Raw genomic sequence first — 25,820 nt, forward strand, 5'->3', positions numbered from 1 at the left:
TCATTAAGTCAGATCACAGAATACAGAGATTTTTCCCTTGAAGGTGACACAGAGCTTTTTGAGGTATGAAAGCCTAGCACAGAATCCCTTACTTTAGACCATATGGTTTCCAGCTAAGTGTTCCTTTATTTTGGCTGGGCTGAAACATTCTTACTGAAGTGTCAAATTGTGACTTTATGCAATGTCTTTTTCAGTCCTCAGAACACTTTTAACTTTCCTTCAGACTGTGAAAACAATTCTTGCTAGGAAGAATTATATTTCCCAAGCTATGTACAATGGCACAGGCTCAACACGAATTCAGGTTTTCAGAAGAGGACAAATTGATAGGGATAAAAACAGCAATAAATATCTAATATCTAAAAGAAACTTAGACTTGTAATTTTTTTCCCCCTGCACTATTTCATATTTCTTCAGAACAATCTAAGCTAAATAAATCACAGTAAAACTATCCAAAGCAATTTGTTACCTTAAAATAAGTTTGTCAGCTATTGCAATAGACAGTGTTTTATTGCAGATTTCAAATCACCATGAATGACACCCCATACATCATCACCCAGGAGATGATGGTCTAAATGGGACTGCTATGTCAAAACCTAAGCTGTCTCTTGTCTTTGTGCCCAGGCTGATCTAAGCTTTTAAAGTGTTCACTAGCTTAATTCAGTATATGAACAAAACCAAAGGAATTCTCCCCCTGCAATGGTCTAAAACTTATTCATGCAGTTTAACACCCTGAAGGCTTAGACTGTTTTGTCATATCCCATAAAATGTCCCCAGACAGTCTGGATATGGCCTTCCAAACCTGCATTGGTGGGACATTTACTGACCCCAGGAATCACATTTATCTCTGATACTATTAACAATAACCAAATGCTGATACAATTCTCTCACTGATACCAGACAGATTCTGGGTTGATTAAATGGAAAATTAATTTACTTTAGAAAGTGTGTGCAGCAATCTTGAAAATATGAAGCTATTGCTATTGTCCCCCATGCCAGAGCATTATTAACCACTGCTGTTATTAACCATTAACCACCCTGCTCCTGCAGAGGCCCTGCTAACCATGGAACACAAACACCACGTACTACAAACAATGTCTATCAAACTTTTCCTTCAAATTCAGGTAACACATTCCTTTGCAAACAACCAATTTTGCCACACTGCTCAATGCAAGGGCACTATTTGTTCTCATAATTATATGAAGGAACTATTGCATAGCAAGACTAATTCTTCTAGCACAACAAGAAGAAAAAGAAAAGCCAGGAAACTCCAGGAAAAAGTTCTTAAATCATAATGATTACAGTTCCTTATTCTGTAACATCCAGGAGAAAAAAGAAGTTATGTGCATCCCCAAATGTTTCTAAGTAGAAATTTATTGATCCAAAGAAAAAATATGAAGAGGGAACAAAATCCACTGAAAAATGGGCATAGAGAAAATAACTTATTTCTTTCTGCATGTGAGGAATGGAGAAGTCTTGAGTGCCCTACAGGAACAAATTTGCCTTTTTTTTTTTTGCTAAATGCAGAGAAAGCCCAAGGTAGAAATGGTTGCTTTCAAGTATAATCATTTTGTGTCCTGTTTGACTCCCATAGGTGAATTTCTTATTAGAGAAAATATATAGATTTACAATAAAAACTTATGGCCTGCTAGCACATGGATCACTTAGCACTTTTAGAAGATTTAAGTTTTAGACCTTTTAGAGGAAACAGCTTCTGTTATAAACATTCCCATGTTGCTAAACTGCAATGCACTTTTTTTTTTCCTACCATCTCAACACAGGTACCACAGGCAGAGTGCTCTGAGAAGCATTTCTGCCTGGAAACACCAAGCCAAGCTGAGTTCAGGAGAAAGCAGAGCAGAGCCCACTAAATCCAGGCCTGCATTAGGCAGGCACACTAACAAGGCTGGCTGCCTTCCAGAGCAGCACTCTGGCTCCCCAGACCCATAGGGAGCACTGTGATTGCACGCAAGCAGGGAGCAGAGGGAGGAGCACAAAATGGGGATAAAAACAGACAAAAAAAAAGCACAGGGATATTAGTTTGTACAGCAGCACTCAATTTTTAATGGAAACCAAGTTGCTTACTCTCATTTGTGCATTAATACTTTCCCCTCCTTTCTTCTGGTTGGAGCTCAGCTGGCTGCAAATCCTGCTCTGTGCAGAGAGTGAACCTCAGGGATGTCTCACTAAAATGCAAGCACCAATGCCACCTGAGTGAGGTGCAGGAACAGAAAGAGCTGTTCCTCCTATGTAGAGCAGTGCTCCTCCAGGGCACACAGCTGAGTGAAATTACTGGGCCTTGGGCACCCAAAGCACTGAGCTGCTAAGAGGGAAAACACTGGTAAGCCACTGTCTGACTTCATTCCTGCCTCCTTGTCCTTTCCCCTTTGGCAGTGACATTGGGAGGGCTGGCAAATCCAAGGTGTCCTCCCCTGGGGAAGCTTTCAGAGAAACCCAGATTCTGCTGACCAGAATTTCATCTTGCTCCATAAAGATATACAGGGCTCAGAAACTGAAAGAACTAGAGGAGGAACCTGCCAGGTCTGTGTGACAGTCATGAAAGATGAGGAACTAACCATGGCTTGGCAACTAGAGGGAAAACGTTTTTAAGACCTACCTGCAGTGAACAGCAGGGGCAAAACCTTTCTAAAGGAAGTAAAACCCAGCTGATAACTGACCCTAGAGAAGGAGGCTGATAATTCCAAGACCAAAGTTGATACTGTCCTATAAACAAGGCTGCCAAGGAGAGGAGAAACTGTTTTACAGCTTTGTGTGTCTGTGCTAGAGGGAAACTGAGGCAAACAAAGGGAAGACTTGGAGGCAGTTCCCTTGCTACAGCCTTTGCTGTGCTGCATCTCATCTCCCTGCCACAACCTACTGGCACTAACTAATGCACTGTTTCACCCACTTGGATATGAACATATTCAAACATCATTTACTTAAAATATTGCCCTGGACGACTGGCCAGAGAATACACAGTCATGTCACTGCTTCTGTCTGCAAGTCAAAGCACCATAAACTCCTGCCCAGTTTATATTCTCATTTCCTCCCTGTGCACTCTGATGTGTTTTGTCCCACACTCCTGAGGCCTCCTGGGGGTATCTGAATTAACTGTGCTAAAGCTGAATAAATTCTGCCTTGGGAAAACAAGCCCAGTGGAGATGTCTTGCCCATCCTAGCCAGGAGGTTTGGCAGGAGCAGGAAGCTGCAGCACTGCAGCATCAGCAGCAGTTTCACACCAAGCCAGGACTGTAGCCTTCAGTGAATGTCACTCTCCTGCTGAATTGCTTCCAGACAGCAGTGAGGGATTTGACCATTTCCACAGCATGTTGAATAACACCGCCTGAACTATTTAACAAACACCAGCAACACTTAATATATATTTCTGGCATTCTCCCAGCTGGATTCAGGGCACAAAAAAGGGCCAATCCTTCTGTATTCTGGCTCAGGGGTTTACTGCAACATGGAAGTTTAGTACTTAATAACTTTCTGATATTCTTCTAGCGAAAAAATTATTCTGCTTCTCAGAATTACCCAGAATTCAGGAAATAAATTTATGTCAGCTTGTAGAAACAAACTACAGTTTTTAAAAACCAAGCTGGGTTATATGAATATTAATGAGATAATTGTTTCCATACTGTTTTTAAAATTAATACAGGTAAATATAATTCTAGTTGTGCTTCCCTCTTCTCTCAACGTTTCTACCACTCTATTCTAGCTTGTCCTCAATATGCAGCTTCTGATTTTTGTTCTTTTTACCCATTAAAAGCTCAACTGTTTTAATAGTGCTATGGGTACCTAGGCTGAAATACAGCTGCATGTAAATTCAACTTTGTGCTAAATCAGTTTTCTGTGTTCTATAAAGAGAAACAAATGGCTGTCAAGAGATCCTACCTTCCTTTTATCTCCAGTATGAAATCATATCTTAGTCCCCTTCCAGCTTAATGAAGCAGTAATTATAGCTAAGGCATATAAACATTTTCTTATGATTAAGTCCTTCCCTAACTAGTTTGAAGAAAAAAAGACAAACCAAAACCCACCACCACAAAAACCCCCAAAACTAAAACAAAAATCAATCAGAAAAAATCCACAACACAAAGCCAGAAAACTCCAAAGAGAGTGTAATTTCATTACTATAGAAGAAAAATCCAGAAAAGTATGGAAATATTTCCCCAACTCTTCCCTGATTGAGAGCTCCAGTCATGCCTAAGGTGAGGTTTTGGTGTGCCATGAGCAGTGTGGGGGCATGGAGCAGCCTGCAGGTGCACGGGTACAGGAGATTGAATAATGTTTGAAGTGATTTGAAGTGCAGAAGTCAGCAGCCTTATGAGAGACTTGCAGACAGTCCTCCTTTCTGAACTTCATTTTTCATTTACAAAATTTTTCATTTACAAAAGATCAGATGCTTCACACAAGCTGGCAGTTGCACACAGAAACATATGTTCCCCCAGACAGCACATTATCATTTTTATTCCTCTTACATGCAAGCTCTCCCCAAATGCCCATTCAGTTCTATTTTCTACTTACAATGAAATGAGAGATTTCAAGCCTTTGAATGCATCAGGTGCAATGTCAGTTATTTGATTCTTGCTGATGTCTCTGTGAAAAGAAAGATTTGAAAAAGTGTTAGTAAACAGGAATTTAATGAAAATATTTAACTGTATTGGAAGAACACACTTGATATAAAACAGAAGTAAATGATCATATCTCAGAGAAATGATGAACATGTATTTCATGTACATCTTCACTGGGGCACGTGCTATAAATCCAAGTAGACTCTAGATAAAACCTGACTTGAATAAGAACTTACTAATCAGAAAGTAAAGAGGTTTTCCATTGTCTATATCTTTTGAGCTACAAATTATGTTGGTTAAAATTTTAATGAGGTCCTCAAACTTTTTTCAAATCTAGCCATGTAAAGTGGGATTTTTTTGTTTGTTTTTTTTGGTAACTTTTCTAAGGTTTGATTCTTTTTTAAAGCTCATAAAGAATGGCTCTGCAATCCACTGATGTTTTCTGCTACAATATCTTGCCTAGCAGGACAGGATTCACGGAATGTTTCGGTTTTGCTGCTCAACTTACAGCAGCCAAACTTGTCACCCTGAAAGTAAGAACATTTGTTTTTATTTTTATACAGGTTTTTGTGAAACTTGTTTAGGCTGACTGCCGCTTTTTGTCTAGTAAGCAGAAGTACGAAGTGGATCAGTCCTATCTATTTATTGAGGAATGTTAAATATTGAGAAATTTAAATCTGCGAGAACAAGGCGAGTTTGCAGAACAACAGCAAGAACCTGAAAAGGGGGATCTAGATTTTGATTGAAGTATTTCAGCAGTGTTTTGGCATGCTGGGAATGCATCCCAGCACTCCCATCCTTGCTCTCTCCCATGGCTGGACCCCAAGGAGTGTGTGACTGATGGTGCTGAGCGACAGCAATGCCACGCTGGGCTCGGCGCTCTCACTTCATGCAACTGCACTGCAATCAGCATTAGAAGATAATTAGACACATTATTTCCTTTCCATTACAGCCCAAGTTCCACTGCTGTCAGATAAGGAGATTCCATCTCCTTCTGACTTGACTGAGAGAAATGGATTCAATTTTGTCCTGGTATTTCTGTTTCCTGTGTTTGGCCTGCTTTGGTGAGATTGTCCTATTCTGTCTTTCATTTACATCAAGACAGAGAGAGGCTTTCCTAAGCTGCACAACTAGGACAATTTAGGTGACATGAGGCTCATTTTCTTAGTTTAGGCCATCTCAGAATCACTCAGGGGGAGTGTGCCTCTTCAACTGGAAATGTAATAAAATTATCAGGATTGCACTCAGGCAGGGATGGTATCAGTCACCTCTCACTCCCTCCCCGCACCTCTGACAGCGTGATGGAAACCTCTGAAAAGGTTGTTGCTCACCCCTTGGAGGGTGGCTGTGCTCAGTCACCAGCTGGGGACATAAATTGGTTTTGACTTTGCACCAGGGTAGCAAGGGTACCCTGCAAGATGCTGAGTAACACATGACTGTATGGCTTAAATGTCTTCACTGTAAAAGGTTTTGAAACAAAACAGATTTATTTTTAGATGCAGCCAAATGCAAAACTATTAATAGCATTGGTTGAATACTCTCTTGTTGACTAACATTATTAAAAACAGATTACTTGATTATCTCCAACATATAAAATGGACTGTTCTCCTTTGACAACAGTACTCAGCAAAATCCATGTCATACACAGTTTAGTTTGTGGAAGCTGCTTAAAAATGTCACAACTCCGCAGAGCTACTGGCAAGCCTGTGAAATCTCAATGTGTTTTCTGCTAAAATGTGGTAAAATTAGTCTGACAACATGAAATGCCACTACAAGCATCAGAGCTAGAGAGGTGCAACCACAACCTTCAAAGTTATTCCATGTACTTGGCTCTTACTCCTGCTCTACAAACTTGTTAGCTAAAAACCTCAGAAGAGCAGAGACAGGAAATGTGGGCAATTCCGATTAAGCCCAAGACAAAATAGGTTTCAGCTCCTTTACTAAACCTAATCACCAAAATAACTCTCCCATCCTGGAAGATGAAGAGATAATTCTAAACAGCAAAATGCAGCTATATGCAAGTGTAACACTTGAATTAATATACATTTTTTGCTATCATCTTGACCTAATAATATCAAGTCATATCTAGATTATGTTGGACAAGTGGATCTAATTTAATAATTAGTCTCAGTTATCCAATTAGCTAAGGAAAGGAAACTTCATTATCTTGCAGGAAATACTCAGTAAAGAATCAAAATACAGAGTGTACAGAGTTGCAAATGAGGACTATTATCACTAACATTCTTGCATATTTTTTCACCAGAAGAAGAAAAACACAATACAATTTACAGTATTATGCTAATACCCTGAATGATATAAAATATTATTATAGTAGTTAATGGTAACAATAACAACAGTTATATTAATGTTCTGCATTTGTACCCCAGTAGGGCATCCATTAATTAAATTGAAAATCTTTCTGCTATGGCATTGTTCATTGAAATCAAAGTGACAGAAATTAAGAAAGGCTAACAAAACTGCAGTGATACTGAACTTATCCTTCCCCTAAAGGAAAAGGATGGATGATTCTTTTGTTTGAGAATATAATCTTTTCATCAAAGTATATTTTTTTTGTTAAAAGGACCGGGAATCTTGAAAAGATGGTGTCAATAATCTCTTTAAATACTGAAACAAATGTCCTCAATAAAACCATGTGTAACAGAACAGTTGCTCAGTCCAGGGCTTCAGTGCCCAGCAGGAACTAAACTTTAACAAGGAGACAGGAGGATAAACAAATGGCAAAACATCAGGTTTTTTATGGGACATTCTGCAGCCCAAATACCTGTCCCAGGTTCTCCCACAAGATCCTGTCACAGTAACTAAGCTTTGGCACAGATCATCTGCCACAATAACTTATTATTTCATGATGAGCTCAGATCTCAATGAGTATGCCAATTATACCCCAAAAAGCTGTTAGCACCACTTGCTAATGGAATTCTGCTGCAAAATTCTAACATTAATAATTTCACATAGCAAGTGCTGCGTTGGATAGGGCAGCTATCTACATTAAAGAGTATTTTTTGGTCAACTCCCATAAAACTACACTTCACCCATCAAAGAAATATGAAAAGACAGTAAAACATCACAAAAATCTAAAATTAGTCATACCTTAGAAAGAACTATGTAGTGATTTTAATAATAAAAAAGTTACAATTTAGGTCACTGAAAAGAGATCCATCATTATTCACCGAAATTACCATCTTACTATCCAATACAGTACTTCTTTAAAAATAGATACAGCTATATTGGAAGAGAGACAGAAGAATAGAGACCATCTAAGATTGATGACTTGACCTGTTAAATATTCAGATCCATATTTACAGCTCTTCAGCTCTAGGAACTTGCTAAGCTGGGACTGGAAAACAGCAATTTTGCCCTTAAATCTATGGTATGGTGCAAGCTGACTTCAGTTTCCCAAGGCTATCTGATAATCCAGTGTGTTCTCTGAAATGAGCTGACAGTGTCTTAATTCCAGCATTGTTCACATCGGAGGAGAGCTGCAGAGGCACTTTCCCAGCAGCATTAGTGCTCATCCACAAAGCCTGGATGACTTCTGGAAGTTTCTGCTCCAGTGGCAGCAGCAAAATCTCCATTTCTGTGGGGAAGCAGGGCTGAGCTGCTTTACCATGATCTGTATCATCGTGGAACTGTCACAGCATCTCTCACACATCACTCAAAAATGAAAGAAAAACCTGACTGGGGGAATGCCCCGTGTTATCTGCATGACAGCACTGCTACACATCAGGGTTATTATTTTTTTAAATCCAGAGAGAAAACAAAAGGGGTAATAAAAGGAAGAATTATCTGGGTATCTAGTGGTGATTAAGTGACATGAAAACAAGCTGCAGCAGGTTTCTTTGTTTTCTTGTAAACAGTCAAAGCATTTCAACATCAGCCCATCAAAGGCACTGCAAAGAATTCCTCCTGCTCTAACTGGGGTCACCACCCTGACGTGCTGCAAACAGGGAGAAACGGATGAGAGGAGAAACAGGACTCCAAATCTATTCTGGGGAAGCAGGTTTGAAGTCTGAGCAGACTAACAACTAATTAAATCACTTCGTTCATAATAGGAAGTGAAATTAAGCATTATTAAGGATTTCATGCACTGTTAGGCATCCTGAACCAAATTCCATTGTTGCTTACACTCTGAAGAGATGATTTGTGCGATCCCCAGTGATTTCAACACAGAATTGCCAATATGTTTCTAAAATGAAGATACTGAACTTGAAGCTAGAAGATTCATGATTGCTCTGGCATGTTGGTCTTATTAAAACTTACATTCTCTTCAGCTTCTTGTACTGGGTGAAAGCTCCAGGGGGAATGATTTTGATGAGGTTTTGTTCCAAACGTCTGAAAACAAACAGAGCAATATACATGTTAACTGCACAGCTACAGGACAGGAATCACATTAATTATGACAGCACATTTTATAGAAATATAAAGCAATTTTACAGGGTCTTGTGCAAAACATGTTATTATTTTGAAGTCCACTAAATAGAAAAAATACTGAGAAAACGACTTAGAAAAATAAAATAATCTCTCCGATTGCTAAGTTGGTCTAGAAGAAATGTCACAAGCTAACGAAACTGGACTTTTCAGGCTCATGGAATTAATAAATAATAGTAGGCACATTTTAAAGTTAAGGTAGAAAATAGAAAATACAGATGCTTTCCTTGACTAGCTGTTATAAATAGAATGTAGCTGTTTAAATGGACAGCTAGACTAGGCTGTGACAGCTTAGCAGCAGATTAAAAACACAATCAGACCAATTCAGGAGCAACAACCTGGGAGCATGCTAGAAACCAAAGTGAATTCACTGCAAGATGAATTCATATTTTTAAGAGCATGGGGAGCATTTTATGTTATAAGGGTAAAAAAAAGAGAACTGCATCTTCCTATTCCAACTACCAAATACTTTAATTTTTCTAAAATATGGTCCAAACTACATAAAAAGTCTGTTTTTATTTCTAGTATTTGACTTGAAAGAAGTATTCTTTATGAAGTACCATAAATGCATGTATCACTAACATAAAATGCAAGCAGCTTTAAGACACCGCCTACAGCAACCACTGAGATTAATTTCTGTTCCTTCCCCACAGTACTTTCAAGTGTTTGTCAGCAAGTTCCCTGAATTCCTGCTAAAAGGAATGGCTTCTCCTCAGATGAACTTCAAATATTCATCTCCATTAGAAATGTAAAAGTGGATCCTCAAACAACTAATTCCACTGACCATGCCAGCTAAATTTCCACTGAGCTGGGACTGAGACCAAAATGTGGTTTCACCTTGCTCTTATTTATTACTGAAATTTTGTGTCTTTTTTTTTTTCACTGAAGTGTCCTAAAAAGCAACAGTTTAAACAGTAAAAAATCTGTGGTTGAAAATGGCTTAGAATTGAAATACAAAAACATATTGGAATGATGGAATGAGGCACTCCAGTCATTTCAAGTTGCTGCAGCAATGCAGATGGGAGAAAAAAAAAACACTTTTGAACCAGGAATGACAATAAAGTGAAATGGGAGAAGGGAGAAGTAAATCAAGGTTTGCAAAGTACTAGGGAATAGTAGAGAGAAAATGTGTAAGCTCTCTATCCCTCTGGTGATCTGTGCTTTCATAAGCAAAAGAAAAGAATCCCCTTGAAAACAAGATAATTTGCCAGCTCATTCATACTCTAAGAAGCTATTTAAGTACAAATATTTTGATATTTGCACAGTCAGCTTGTACAGCCAACGTGCTCGCCCTCTTTTATATCTCTAGCCATCTATTTTTTAAAGGTTGTGATCAGAGTTAATTCTATTCCTTGCTTTGTGATCCGAATTAGTGTCTGAGATTTCCCTCCCAGTCGGTCTAAATATAACACATTTCATTTCTGGCAAGTCCACAGTGAAATGCAAATTGCAGCGAGCTCCAGCACGCCACTATTGTTGGGTGTTTGTCACCAGAATTAGCAGCACACACTCTTCCCATAAAGGCTTTTTGTCAGCCTGCCAGCCGCGTGTTTCACTCCTCCCAAGTGTTTCTGTGCAGGCACTTCGAGGAACAAAAGAGGGTCATGCCTGCCCGATTTCCTGGCCCTGGGGATGGAAAATGGGGCTCAGCCACACCACACATGCAGCCCTTACAGAAAAACCCAAATACAGGGATGGGGAGAAACGTGGAGCTCTTTACAAGCAGAATTCCTGGGTAATTTTAGTGACTCAAGGGTGGAAATATACACAGAGTTTTCTGCCCCCAGAGAGGGGGAAAAAAAATAACCAAAATTGGAATAGTTAGCCACAGGTCCCAAGTAATAAAAAAAATGAAATGAAAAAAAAAAAGAAAATAAATAAAAAAGAAAATAAAAACAGATTTCTAGGAAAAGTGGAGAGCAAGACAGAAACTGTCGCAGACATCTTTTCATGAAAAATCCTTTCCTTAGGATTTTTACTCCTGAGAAGCTGAGAGGCTTCAAGAACAAAATGTAAACAATGGTTATCTGCTGCTGTGGAATGCAACAGGTGCATCTGGAATTGGTCTCATGATGGTTTGTTTGTAATTAATGGCCAATCACAGTCAGCTGGCTGGCTTGGACACTCTGTCTGAGACACAAGGTTTTGTTATCATTTCATTCCTTTCTATTGTTAGCCAGCCTTCTGATGAAACATTTTCTCTTATTCTTTTAGTATAGTTTTAATGTAATATATATCATAAAATAATAAATCAAGCCTTCTGAAACACGGAGTCAGATCCTCGTCTCTTCCCTCATCCAAGAACCCCTGTGCACACGGTCACGAGAAACAGGAGTTATCTGAGAGTTGCATTCTGAAGCTACCTAATGAACTCCTCATCCTCTCCTACAAAATCTGCAGCAGATGGCATGTACAGAAATGGAAGGACAAGGCTCTTGTCATCTGCTGCTGTATTTCCACCACAGCACCTGACATTGCTTTATTCCACTTTTTAATTTTAATTGCTTGAAGCCCTTTGCAAATGAAGGACTAAAGAATCTCATGTTGTGCTCAGTGCATTCCACCTTGCAGGTGGCACCAGAGCAGCACCATGGCCCCCATCAGGGTCTGTGGGCAGGTGGGCTCCAACCTGGGCACAAACCAGGGCACCAAGCCCAGGGCTGCATTAAATAAGCCTGTGCTTTAACAGAATGAAGTCCTGACCTGACTTCTATTTATTTTTTACATAAATGGATGTTTTAAAATGGCAAACCTAGCCTCAATGCAATTTCACAAGTAAAATAACAGCAAACACCTTGTTTGTATTAACACTTTACTCTTTCACCTCGTTTAGCTCATATATGACATGCTGAGTGCAGCAGACAATTAAAAATCTCAAGAAATTCTAGGTTCTGCCAGGAGGGGAGCTGGAAATTTCAGGGTGATGAAGGCCTAATTAGAAACCATACAATGGGAAACTGCTAGAGATGTCATCTTTGAAATAAAGTGAAAAGCAGTATTCTTACCTAATATTGGCCTTTTTTCCTCCAAAAATTGAGAAAGTGTAAATTTTATAGCCACATTTTATTTCAGACAAAAATACCTAGGTTACCTAGAACATGACCTTTGGAAAACTGTGGTTTTTATGGTGTATCCCTATACTATGGAGTGCTATTATACACTATAAAACCATCTATGCTAGTGCAAAGCAACATCTGGGAGTTCATTTTTTGGGGGGTATTACCAGAATATACTATAAAATAATTTTACAATGCATTTGAGAAATCTGTACAAGACAGTCCTAAAAACCTAAATTTTGATAATTTAAATTACGACCTTCCCTCCTGTTAAAGGTTTCTTACAAGTCAATATGATTCTCCTGTGATATTTCATACTCAGCTCTATTTAGGAGACTTGCCAAGCAGAATTCCCAAAACTGGTAAAGTGAACTGGCCCTGTTCAAGCTCCCAGAGGTTCTTGTTGCTCCTCTGTTGCCCCTGTGGCTGTCCCATGTCACCAGGTGAGTGCTGAGATGAGATGAGCTGAGGCACATCTCCCCCTCCCCACACACAGCAATGCTCTGCCTGCCTCTCCCAGCTTCATTTTAGAGGCTTCGACAACAACATCAAAGGACAGGAATAATTTCCTTTCTGTCCTCTAATCTATCAACAGAGATTGGAAAGGATGAGGGCCCACTGAATTCAGATCCATTTTTGCTTGTCATAACATGATGCTAGACTGGATAAAGCCCTCCTTCTTCCTACTTTTTGTTTTTAAATGACTTTGCAGCAATGAGAGCAAAAAGTAAACATATCAGAGAAAAAACCATGACAAAACAAACCCGGGGAAACCATGCAGCTAAAGATGAAAAACTATCCCAGGGTAAAGAGCAAGCACTCAAATTCCCATGCTAATCCATCTCAAAGTTCACTGAGGTGCAAATCTTTTCATCACCCCCTCCCGTGGTGCCTGCATTGCTCACGCCCAGGATGGCAAAGCACAAAGGGATAAAGAACTCTGCTAACAGGGACTCAGCAGAGCCGGCTCACACTCAGGAGTGATGGAGCCATTCGTCTTGAAGAGTGATTCCCCCTGCAGAGCTGGGGAGACAGACGTATTAATTTGGGCTTTAACTATCTCCCTTTCATTGAGGGAAAGAAAGAATTTGTTATTTGGGTCTCTAATGGAGCAGTTTGCTAGCAATTTTCCCATTTCAAACACTGTCTCAGCTGCTAATGTGCAATGTTTTGTCAAGCTTACCTACCCATAACATAGACAAATCACTACCTTGGAGAAAAAGAGAGGGAGGGAAGCATCAGTACTGATAATTCTCAGCTGCCAGATGAATAGAGCCTACAAATGAGCCAGCCACGCTCTATTAACAGTGCCAGGAGCTGTGTCCCCAGTGTCCCTGGGCATGGGGCAGGCACTGGGGCCCTGCTGGGACACGGAGGGGATGAGACAGGCTGTTCCTGGGCTCTGGCATGACCAAACAGCCCCGAGACAAAGCCACCTCAGAGAGAGGGGAACAAACCTGTGGCACTGGCAGGACACACACAGCCTGTGTGAAGAGTAAAATCCTTGTTTTCCTCCTCCCTATGAGCAGGGATTTACATGGAACTGGGTGGGGAAAGAAGGAGCATTGACATCCATCACGGTGACCTGTGGTGGTGTTCACAGGTGTCCCAGAATGAGGGAAGAGATGAGGATCTGACTCCATGTTTCAGAAGGCTTGATTTATTATTTTATTATATATATTATATTAAAACTATACTAAAAGAATAGAAGAAAGGATTTCATCAGAAGGCTGGCTAAGAATAGAAAGGAATGATGACAAAGGCTTGTGTCTGATCGAGACAGTCCAGACAGCTGGACTGTGATTGGGCATTAATCAGAAACAACCACATGAGACCAATCACAGATGCACCTGTTGCATTCCACCGCAGCAGATAACCAATGTTGATATTTTGTTCCTGAGGCCTCCCAGCTTCTCAGGAGAAAAAAATCCTAAGGAAAGGATTTTTCATAAAAGATGTCTGTGACAGTGACAGAAGCCAGGGATGGGGAGAACAGTTTGGGTTAGGAAGGAGGAAATTTCAAGGGAACACAACAATCAAGCCAGGGACTGAAACAACTGGATTATAAAAACCTGCTTGGATCATTATTCCAACATCTATCTCATAATTTAGGCTCTCATACATTATTATGCATTTTAGTCTCTGATGAAGAAAAGTCTACAGCTGTATCTTCAGTATTCAAGGTGAATAAATCATACTAAATAAATCACCATCATACATGGTCTTCTTACTACAGGTATGAGCTGGATCTGATCCCTGCCTGACACCTTTCATTGCCTCTTTATCTAAAACACAATCTTTACTCCTAGCATGCACAGCAGGTTTGGGTAGCTGCACTGAATATTCACCCAGGACAGCCCTGGATGGGGGAGAAGGGAGGAATCTGCCCTGCATACACAGACAGGACTTGCAGCTCATCCAGCAGCAAAACCTGAACCAGCCTCAGTGCAGGGCCATAACCTGCAGCCCTGCTGCTTCCGAAAGTGCTCACGGCCTGATATCCCAGGGAACAGCTCTTTATGTCTCTCATCTCTCAGTCCTCCAAAAAAAAAAAATAAAGAAAAGAAAGTTTTGTAGAAAACAAAGTGCTTTGGGATGGCAGGACATGGAGGATTTTAAATGTGTGTGTTTGCTGCTTGTTTTAACAGTTGAAGCCTTCACACTCCACCCCAGCCAGACTCTACCACCACTATAAAACCCTTAAACAAATGGGGTCCTCCACGACTTTTACACTGCTGCCTTTCATCCCAGCACCTGAATGACTCCCAAATAAAATTAATAACACACATTATAAATGCTTCTTATGGAGTCTGCCCTAGGAAAAGGAGAGCTGAGAGCCAGTAAAGCATCCACCTGTATTAATAAAGGAGACTACTGGAGTTTCCCTTCATATTCCCTCTGCTGTTGATTTTCAGGTCTAGCTGTCGAGCTGCTGCTGTAGTTTTAGACAGAACTGCTTCCTAACAACTCACCCGAGGGCAGATCTTCAAGAGACAAAATCCCATCAACAGTGAAGTGACTTGTCAACATAAATCTACCTGGGAAGTTACACAGGTAATTCTGCTCACCAAAAGACATCTTTGAGAATGAAAACAGATGTTTTGCTATGTTCCTGATACCATGGTGTTATTGTAAAAGCAGTTCGGGTGACATTGGATCTTCTGACACACTGCAGTGAGTTTAGTTTCAGCTGTGTGAGACTGAGGTATCAGCTGGTAACCACTGAATTTGTGATGGCAGCCGCATTAGAAATCCATTCCCTCTGTTGTAGCATGTTAATTTTGCATTAAATATAGCACAGACAAGCAGGAAACACCAGAGAAATCCACAGACTGGTATTTCACAAAACATCTTTATACGAAACACCAATGTCTCTATAACCACATTACCACCAGAATGAAGCATTGTTCTGCCAAACCTCAGAGCTTCTCCATCCACCACCATGACAACTCCACATTTGTGGTGGGAAATTTTGGCTCTTGTCATCAGAATGAGAGCTCATCATTGCAATGTCCCTGCCAGTCTCATCCATATATTTTCCTTTCTTTATCCGTGGCTGAGGGTGCAGGCTCCCCCCGAGCTCCCTCCCACTGCTGCAGATGTCCAAGTCCAGGTGAGTTCCCCTGAGCCATCACCTGTGAGGGTGTTCAGGGTTCATCAGAAGCTCTTTTGGGGGTAGAATACACAATAATGCCTTCCTGCTCCGAGTCTAGACTAGACAGAGACCATCTCCAAAGAGACCATCCCCAGGTGCTGCCCAGTTCTGGTATTCACTTCCAGCATCTGCTCTGCGCACTTTTCATTGATATTTTTTGGAAATTTTTTTTAGGATGGAGTTGTTTTGAGGTTGGGTTTTGTTATTCTGAAGGGAGACAGAGAGTTTCTCCAGCACCTCTGTGAAAGCAATCATCCACCAATGGTTCAACCTGATAAATATAAACTTGCAGGATCATTTTAACAAGCCAAACCCAGAATATTTGCTTCACTGAGAAGCTCTGTGAGGTCCCAGACAGTCTAACCCCGAAACACATCACATTGATTTTAATTATTGCTTGAGGAGGTCAGTCCTGAGCACCCTCTATTGACTTCCAATTATTGCAAGAAACTTCTAGCCCTGATCACTCCCCATGTTTTCTCACAATGCTGACAATTTCAAGCTGATTTGCATCTAATTTGTCAAGTTGTGACACAAAACTATTCTTTTAGTGAAAACTGAAGTAAGCTGACAGAAAAAACCACAAAGTTATTTTTTAATCTCTAATCTAGCTTATTATTAGGAGCTGTGTACATTCTGTACATCTGTTTTTACTGCACGTTTACAATACTGACAAGGAAAAGGCAGAACACCAGAAATTAGCAGGAAAATTAAGTAGCTGTTTGGTAGTTGAAATTCTGCCACCTGTAATATTTTCTCAACAGATTCTGTTATTTGACAATAGACATTCCTCAAATCCTTTCTTACTTTCACAGTCTTTTAAAGCAAAATAAACAGAACATGTGTTAGCCAAAAGACAATTAGTATTTTATCCAGTAAAAAATCTGATTAGTATATTTTATGTCAAAGTTGTGATTTTCTGCTCTCTATTTTATTTTCTGTAATTGCTTTTCCCCTTCATAATCAGCTTTAAGAATGTATATGCTCATTATATATTGCAATCTCTTTATTTTGTTTGGCAACACAGGAGTTTTGCAGTGAAATTTGTATTAGATAAAATATACATGCATTTTTTGTTATACCATTCATTTTTATTAGTAATTATTAATTTGTGATTATACTAGACTGAAGTGATATTTCTGGGAAAAAAATATTGGACTTACACACTTACACACACAAACCCCCAAAATCCTAAACCAAACTAAAAACCAAAACACTCTCAAATCTACAAACCTTTTAAGTTTAATCATACACAGTTTGCCTGAGTAAATTAACCTGTACATAACTTTTTTTTCTAAAAGAAATCTCCCAATTATCAAAAGCAGTGAAGAAGGTAAAAATTGATATGGCTGAAATGAAAATTACCATGTGTATGAGACCTAGAAATTTATCAAAACAAGCCCACCTTCCTGTGCCTGCAGATGACATTAGTTACACAACTTCAGAAATAAAAGTAAAGATGTAAGAAATAAATCTGCCTTGATCTTGCAGCAGAAACTCCCTGCTGTTTCTGCTTGTTTCTAAAACTGTGAAATGCAGCTTTCTGTTTTCCTTAATTTGTCTCAGCACAGAAAACACTTTTATTCTTAAAATTTTCCATATATTTATATTTTCTTCACTGACTATCAATCTAAAATATTTATTATTTCTTTATGACTTTTGTGTTTTGAACTCAACAAAAAATTCTCTACATATTTTTGGCCCGACAAAATAAACCTCTGTGGAATGCAAGACACAGTTTGCCTGGTGAGATCCAGAACAAAGTAGTCAGGTTAGACATGAGAAGCTGTCCAGGGCCAATTTACAGCAGTGAATGAAAATCATATTATAGGATTCAGCTACAGGAGCCAACCTGGTTTCCCAGGCAGAGAAGTTGCCACCAGAGGCAATTATGGAGCATTAACTGCAGGTTCCAAAATTCTCTGCTGGCTTCAGCTGCACTATTTACTGGAAGCCTGGGAAAATTATTATAATTTTCTTTCAGGAGGAATAATAATGTTAAATTAAAAATTATCATTCCTTTTCCCATGAAGTTTATAGTTCCTACACATTTATATTCTTGATAAAACTCCTTGCCTTTGTGAAACTGAGAACTTCAAAGCCAATTGTTAATAAACATGAAAATGCTGTCATGTAGTTAATTTATAATTTATATAACAAAAAATTATTCTTATTACAATGAATAGTTACCAGTGCTCAATCTTTCTATAATAGCTTTTCTGACTTTATTTTAGTGGGAGGAAAATTAATTTTGAATATACCAGTAACTTAAACACCCAGAAATTGTTCATCACTCTCTTCAAAGCATAAAAGCTTCCTAAAGATTCCCAGCTAAGTCCGAGCTGGCCTGAAATGCACATTCTTGCAGGTACTGAAGAATAGAAAAGGCAATTTCTTCCTGAGATAATTCCTGAAACAACAAACACAGCAAACCTGTCTGCCTCCAGCTCTGCTGCCCAGCACAGTGGGACCCTCATGGCATTAAATTTGTCAGGAAATCATTCATTAAAGGTAGAACAAGTAGAACATTACATTACAAAGTGATCATCTTGCAGAAAATTAGGTTTGTGCTCATTTTGCCAGAACCAGGAGAAAACCAACATTTCATTTTTCCTGCGCTCCAACTCCAGAATTCTTCCTAAGAGTGGAAATTCTGCATCAAAATCACATGCTATTTACACCTACAAACACATCAGCCAGCAATTCAGCTATCAAAAGTGAAAATGCTAAACTAAACCCACGTGGAACAAGTGACTCAAACCACCCTTAAGCCAAGCCTGGGTGCTGATGGAAGGGCTGCCATGCCCAGCTGCCAGAGGAAGCTGTGCTTATCATCTCAGCACACATGGTGCCTAAACTGCACTTCTCCTTCAGGGACTGGCAGCCTCTTTACTGTCTGGAGCAATTGCATCAGCATTCAAACAAATAGTTTGTGATTGTTTCTGAGTCAGGTACATCCTACCCAGCTTCATCTTGGCTCATTCAATTCTATTTCTCTTAATCTCACCAGACACAGAGTATGGTACAGGTTAAGTGGCAGTAGTGAAGCAAACCTGATGTGAACAGATCTCAGACCTGTTTCAAAATTTAAGGATATACTTTACATTCTGCAGTTTGATTTATAAGTCTGCAGATGACTGAGACTTGGCTTTTCAGAGTAATTAACACGGCAGAGCACAAAGTGTTCAAAGCCCAGTGCCTGTTGACTTTTGCTGCAGCTGGGAGTCCTCCACACTGCTGAATGTCTCAGCTGAGTCAGCCAGAACTGAGATGACATCACCAGTGACCACCCAAGGAAAGCTTGTGCAAGTCACTTGCCCAGAATCAATTAATAAAACCACAGGCAAGAAGAGGCACAACCCAATTCTCTGGACAGCATCCACGAGATTCTCTTCCACATAGTCCCCATTTTACAGTTTTCCTGTTTCTGCAACTGAACAGACCCTGTCTATACACACAGGCTCCCTCCCTACACATCCCTGATGCATCCACTGGCAACAAGAAATGAATCCAAGCTGTCAACAGCAGCATGAGACTGTGCTGTTGTTGAAGTGAATACCACCACAAATACACACAAAAGCTTCAAATGACAACTGCAGCTACAAACATTAACTTTGGTATTTCTAGTATTTTCTAATTTATTTCTTTTTACTTAAAAAAAAAAAAAAACAAACAAAAACAAACATTTAATTCAGTGGTCTCAAAGCAAAAAACTGAAATTACTGATTCCATCACAAGGAAACTCAAGTGTAACAGAAGTCTGAATCCCAGACCCCTGTAGTGCTTCTCTAACTGGAACAGCAGCAGTGCAAACAGGAGCTCCCTGTGTAGTTTAAGAGTTAATCTGTGCCTAGACAGTCCCTAATGCACAGAACAGACACTCAAATTGCAGTTGGGTTTCCCAAGTGCATGGTGAGGGGGCAGAAAGGCTCTCTGAGGTAAATGTGCTCCACCTTTCCCTGTGTCCCACTGTCCTGCCTCAGTATCCCAGTACTCCTGCCATCCTACACAGCTGGTGTCCACTGGCACAAATCCCAGGCCTTTTCACCAAATATTCCTCACTTTCTCAGGCTCACAGCACTTTGCTCACCCTGTCTCGATTTCCTCTGTTCCCAATTCTTCTCCTCATGTGTTTGGTTGTTTCCTCATTTCAGTTCACCCTTCTTTTCCCATCACTTTCTGTACTGGGCTCAGCTTGTTTATATTCTCTCAAGCATCCCAACCACAATCCAGCTTCTAGATTTATCAAATAATTAATTCCTTCTTTTAAGCAATCTGAAGATCCTTCAGAGAAGCAGCACTCAGTGCCAGTGGCTGCCGCTCCAGCATCCAGGAGAGGGGCTGTGCCTTGCCTTTGCGGGCTGTGCCCTGCTTTCACCCAGGAAAGTCTTGTACCAACTGCTATCAAACACAAAGGCACAAGTGGAAGTCTCTGCACCACTGTTTTAAGGTGTACAACATCCTCAGACAAGACCTGCCCAGAATTCACATCCTAAAACACTGCAAGTGATAAATAAAAAATGAGTGCATCAGTCTGAGGCCGACAAACAGCATGAAAACTTCCTTCTAAAGAAAGGGCAGAGGAAGAGGGTTGTGAGGTGGGAAAAGATCAATAGGGGGTTACTCCTCCTGCCCATGACTGGCAGGCATCAAACAAACGTGGCAGGCAGCTCGTGGAAGCAAATTCTGTTTGAAACCCAACAGCCAGGGCTGGCAGTGCCCTCAGCCCCTGAGCCCACATCTGCATGGGCAGGAACGCTGTCCTTTGGCTGATTGATGCCAGGGAGTCACTACTGACTGAGAAAGGATCTGTCCAGCCCATGTCCTGAGCCCAGAGCAGCCCAAGCCATGTGTCACAGGTCTCTGCTATCCCCTGGATGAGCTGTCACTCTGTTTGACAGGCACTGCCTGCAAGGTTGTGATCAAATCTGAGCAGAACAACAAATTCTTGGAGGCTTTGTCTCCTCTCTGTTGGTCATCTCTCCTTCCCTACACCTCTCCACCATCAAGCCCCTTCTGCACTCACATAATGTTCCCTATTTACCTTTTATCTCACCCTTTCTAAATAACTGCAACCTCTCCTTTTATTGTAGATGCTCTCCCAATATAGGGAATGACTGTTTTGTTCATGTACCAGCAAACCACCACACCACATGGATTTCAGTATTTCTTTTCATAAATGCCTCCAGGTGCTTAATGACTTTTATTTTCACCCAAGTAGTCATGCAAAACTTTTCTGTGTTTATTCTCATGTGCTTCTCTATGGCACAAACTGTTCATTTCTCCTCTGAAGAGCAGAACAGAACCACTTTGTAAGCAGAGATTCTTTTGTAACAGTCAGCACACAGTCTGTATTCCTCAGCTTCAATTTCTCATAACTCATTTTTCCTCAGTCAATTTGGCTGCTGCTGTCAGCTCCCAACTGAACAAGAAGCTGTATAAAAAACCAAATTGCATTCTCTACATTCTTGCTACCTATTTTATGAAATTATGAAAAAGCAAGTCTGGGGTACAGATTTCTAGCTTTCCTAAATTGCTTACTTAGTAGCAAACATTCTTGCAATGAAATCCTACACCTTGAGGAGTAATAGAGTAACACAACAGACTTCTAATTCATATGTGGGAGAAGGAAAATTAGCATCATATGATGCTTGTTTGATGTCCCATGACAAGTGAGTTTCCTGGTTTGTGATGGGTTTTCATCAAAAAAAACAGGCTTAGGTCTTTTTGGCAGCTTTGTCAGAGAAGGTTCTGCCTACCCATGCTAATGAAGAAAGGTAGGAAGGCTGAATAAAAGATCTTTAATTAATACTGAAACAGAGTGAAATGTAGGTCACCTTTAATAACTGTGTTAGAGCAACAGCTGAGTGTTTCATTTTTGTAGAACAGTTTGTAAGTCAAGTGTTCTTACCAGAACAATTTGGCTTACAAGGGAATACTGAGTTAGGGGGAAATACAAGAACAAGTTGAATTCAATGTTCCTTGGGGTTCTTATGCCCAGAGCAATAGAAGGACTCACAGACAATGAGAGGGCTGGAGCCCCTTGGCTACTGAGAAAGGCTGGGAGAGCTGGGGGAAGAGAAGGCTCTGGGAAAACCTTAAAACCTTTTCCTAAAGGGAAAATACCTAAAGGGGCTCCAGGAGAGCTGGAGAAGGACTTTGGACAAGGGTCTGGAGAGACAGGACAAGGGGGAATGGCTTAAAACTGACAGAGGGCAGGGTTGGGTGGGATATTGGGAAGAGATTCTTCCCTGTGAGGGTGGGGAGGTCCTGGCAGAGATTGCCCACAGAAATTGTGGCTGCCCCATCCCTGGAAGTGTCCAAGGCCAGGCTGGATGGAATTTGGAGAAACTTGGGACAGTGGAAAATGTCCCTGCCCAAATCTGGTAGGATTGCTTCCAACCCAGAACACTCCACAATCTTAAGAATTTATGCTTTATTATGGTAAATTTTGCTGTGCACCAGTATTTCTACAGCAACAAGAAGTGGATAAGTCCAGTGAACATGCAAATATTTGAATTTATACTGTGTAGACTGTAAAAGCCGGCTGGATGTCAGAAAACTCAGTATGACAAGAACCTAAATAGGAAAAGAATTGATCTGCATTCCCTGTGGACTAACCACAAGTAAAATGGTTTAATGTAACAGTATTTCAGGCCCACAGTAGTGTGAAGTCATGGACACAGAAATAGATGGTTCCAATTCCTAGAGGTAGTAAAGGCAAACAAGTCTATAAAACAAGCATCTGATTCCACAACACAAGTCACAAAAATGTTAAAGAACCAGAAATAACAATGTGGAAGACAAGATACAGAAGGTAAAATCAGCAGAGACAATGTGCTCTGATGTTCTAATTCATTATAAAAGCACCTTTCCAAGCTAAAACGATGTCCCTCTATCTCATGGGGAAATCATTGACTGGAAATAAGAAAGGACTGTGTATTTTCATTTACTGACTGCAATTCTGGGTTTGTGAAATGTAAACACAATCTCAACTTAAGGCCCCAAGAACTTTATCTTGCTTTCAGGTAGGACAGTACCAAACTATCTTAATTTACATTTTAAAAATGGTTTCAGCCCTTAGCTCAAAAGAACAAACCAGAGAGAACAACTACTGACAACTGACTTGAGAACAACCTGGCAACTCCTTAGAACAGCTTTTAAAACATACACCTTTCTTCCATACAGGAGGCCATGAAATGGAATAAAAATGGAGAGAAATGGAAAAGATTCATGCATGAGAGTGGCACTTACATCTCCCAGATGTCCTCGGGGAGGTTGGCAGGGATCTCTGTCAGGCCCCTGCCCCTGCAGTCCACCACGTTGTTGCTGCAGGTGCAGGCGGAGGGGCAGGAGACGGAGCTGGCGCTGCACGACGGCGGCTCCGACTGGGGGCCTGCACACAAGGAACACATTCCAGGCTTTAGAAAATGATTGTGAGGCTTCAACAACAAAATACATCAGGCTGTGGGTTTAGCAGATCATCTTACTATACAAAGTAATCGTTTATTTGCAAGTGAATATAATATTCTACAAATCAGCTGCAGAGAAAATATGTTAAAGTGTGTGTCGCAGACATCTTTTCATGAAAAATCCTTTCCTTAGGATTTTTCCTCCTGAGAAGCTGAGATGCCTCAGGAACAAAATGTAAACAATGGTTATCTGCTGCTGTGGAATGCAACAGGTGCATCTGTGATTGGTCTCATGTTGGATGTTTGTAATTAATGGCCAATCACAGTCAGCTGGCTCGGCTCTCTGTCCAAGCCACAAACCTTTGTTATCATTCTTTTTGTACTCTTAGCTAGCCTGCTGATGAGAACCTTTTCTTCCATTCTTTTAGTATAGTTTTAATGTAATATATATCATAAAATAATAAATCAAGCCTTCTGAAACATGGAGTCAGATCCTCATCTCTTCCCTCATCATCATCTCAGACCCCTATGAGCACGGTCACAAGTGTGTTCTTATTCCTCTCAGTCTCCACTCTATCAGTCTCTTCCCCTCATGAACACTTTCTTCATGCTCACCCATATCAATACATTCAAAGATTTTTAAATTAAGCTTTAGAATCAAGTAGCATTTCCAAATTTCCAAAAGTTGTCTTTCTCCAGAAGTTTCCATTACACAAACACTTCTTGAGTACTTTTACATACTGAGAGAAGACTCTCATCAGAGACAACTTATGTTTTTGAAATATGGAAACCTGTTATGGTGTGAAGACTGAGAACACAAATCCAGGGTTTTTTTCTTTTCAAGATTAGTCAATGCAGTTAATGGAAACATAAAAAAAATTTAGAAAAACATAAGTTCAAACTTTCAAACTCTTGCTTAAGCTAGACACAAAGACACAAAGCTACACACAGAGCAGAGGTGTAGCACGAGGACATTGCTCCATACAAATTCTAGTCAATTCATTAGATTCAGGCTTAATTAAGTGTCATTACATTTTTTTGAAACTGTAGTAATTATGTCAATTTTACTCAAATGGTTATGATTCCTACATTTAAAGTTTTGATATATGCATACATTTAGCCATAGATAAAATGGGTTTGCTATGCTAATTGAGGTTATCAAGATGTAGCAGTTATTGGTTTATTTATAGTGAGTCATATTTCCAAAGTACATGGAACACAAGAAGCCTCAAGAATCTTTATGTTGAGATACAGATGGCTAAATGTGAAGGTTTGTAAGGCTGGTAAAAAGTGACAAAATTCGTAAGAGATTGGCCTTTTGGGTGGAAAATTAAACACATCATAGTTGTCAAAACACGAATACATACAAGAATGTGGAAATACTATTCACAAAGCTGTTCATTCTTGGGGTTTTTTGTCTTTGAAAAGACCCATGATGGATACTTTAGTGTTTTCCAACTACAGCTGACAAAAAGCTTAAAAAAAAAAGAAAAAAAAATATTTGCACGAACTCATAATTCAATGTTCATTAGGACAATTAGAGATTTTATAAAAATGTAACATTCCTATGAATTTCCTCTCTTGATTTATGCCTCCATACTTGCTTGGCTTAGCTCCTAACTGCACAGCAGTGTCAGCTTGTACAGAAAGCTACACATGTCCCTGCTTTCACAACCTTGTAACCAGCACAGAAAAGTCAACATCCCAAAGAGATTCCAGTGGCATCTCTAAGGATCATTATTGTCAAAGGCAGACACAGTTTGAAAGGACATCAGCTGAAAACTTCTGCAGGTGACTTTACACATGCAGAGTGACCCCTCCTGGAAAGCAAAACACAATTTCTGTGGAATCATCCCTTCCATTGGAGAGGTGTTGAACTCTGAGGGAATTAATTTCAATTTGTCTGAGTTTCCTTAAGTTCAAGCATGCTGTCATGCTCTTTAAATATTATTTTGTAACCAGGGATGACAGAACTGCCTTATATTCAAATATAATATTGAGTTTCAGGATAAGATCACTGTTTCAACTGCAGGCAAAACATTGCCAAATTTGAATACTGGGTTTGAAATATTTTTATTGGTTGATCACCTGACTTTCTGTCAGGACACCAGAGAAAACTCGGGGTTTCATAGCACTGAGTTTTAAACACAGATAAACAAATTAACACTGATGTTAATCAGAGCTCTGAGTGGCTGCATTTGGCAGCCCAGAACCCACAGCTCCAATTCAGAAGTTAGATTTTAAGAGGTAGCAACCATGTAGAAATAAATGGATCTCACAGGAAATTTGTGCACGGGCAGGGGTCAAATACATTCTTTATGAGAGTGGGCAGCTGCTTCCACCATGAGATCACCCTAATGACCCTTTCTCTCTGCTAAAATACCCTCTCATTTATAGTCCACTCTCCAGCCACATTGACAGCTGCAGGTAAGGAGTTTTCCATCATATTTCCATCATGAGTCTTTCATCTCATGACAGAGACCATTTTAGTCTCACCCTGAAGAATAATCTGGGCTAAAAACTACAGTAAAAAGAATTCAATAATGCAATAAAAATCTAAATCCATATGCATATGGTCCAAAGAAACAAATTCATATTTATCAAGCAGCCTGAACTTTGATTTTTTTCCAGTTTCAAAATCTGATTATTGGCTTAACACAGTCTGTAGACACGACCATGC

General features: G+C 40.0%; 1 protein-coding gene across 3 annotated transcripts in view; it reads right to left on the minus strand.

Moving 5' to 3' along the window:
- The window catches only part of SLIT3 (slit guidance ligand 3), a 482,576-nt gene that overhangs the window by 151,454 nt on the left and 305,302 nt on the right, over positions 1–25,820 (minus strand). For all 3 annotated transcript variants that reach the window (XM_064724717.1, XM_064724718.1, XM_064724719.1), the window contains 3 exons: positions 22,983–23,124; positions 8,850–8,921; positions 4,525–4,596 (listed from right to left, as the gene is read on the minus strand). In XM_064724717.1, coding sequence (XP_064580787.1) covers positions 4,525–4,596; positions 8,850–8,921; positions 22,983–23,124 — 286 coding nt within the window. The remainder of the gene's footprint in view (positions 1–4,524; positions 4,597–8,849; positions 8,922–22,982; positions 23,125–25,820) is intronic.

Source organism: Zonotrichia leucophrys, chromosome 13 (genome assembly GCF_028769735.1).
Source record: "Zonotrichia leucophrys gambelii isolate GWCS_2022_RI chromosome 13, RI_Zleu_2.0, whole genome shotgun sequence".
Lineage (NCBI taxonomy): Eukaryota > Metazoa > Chordata > Aves > Passeriformes > Passerellidae > Zonotrichia > Zonotrichia leucophrys.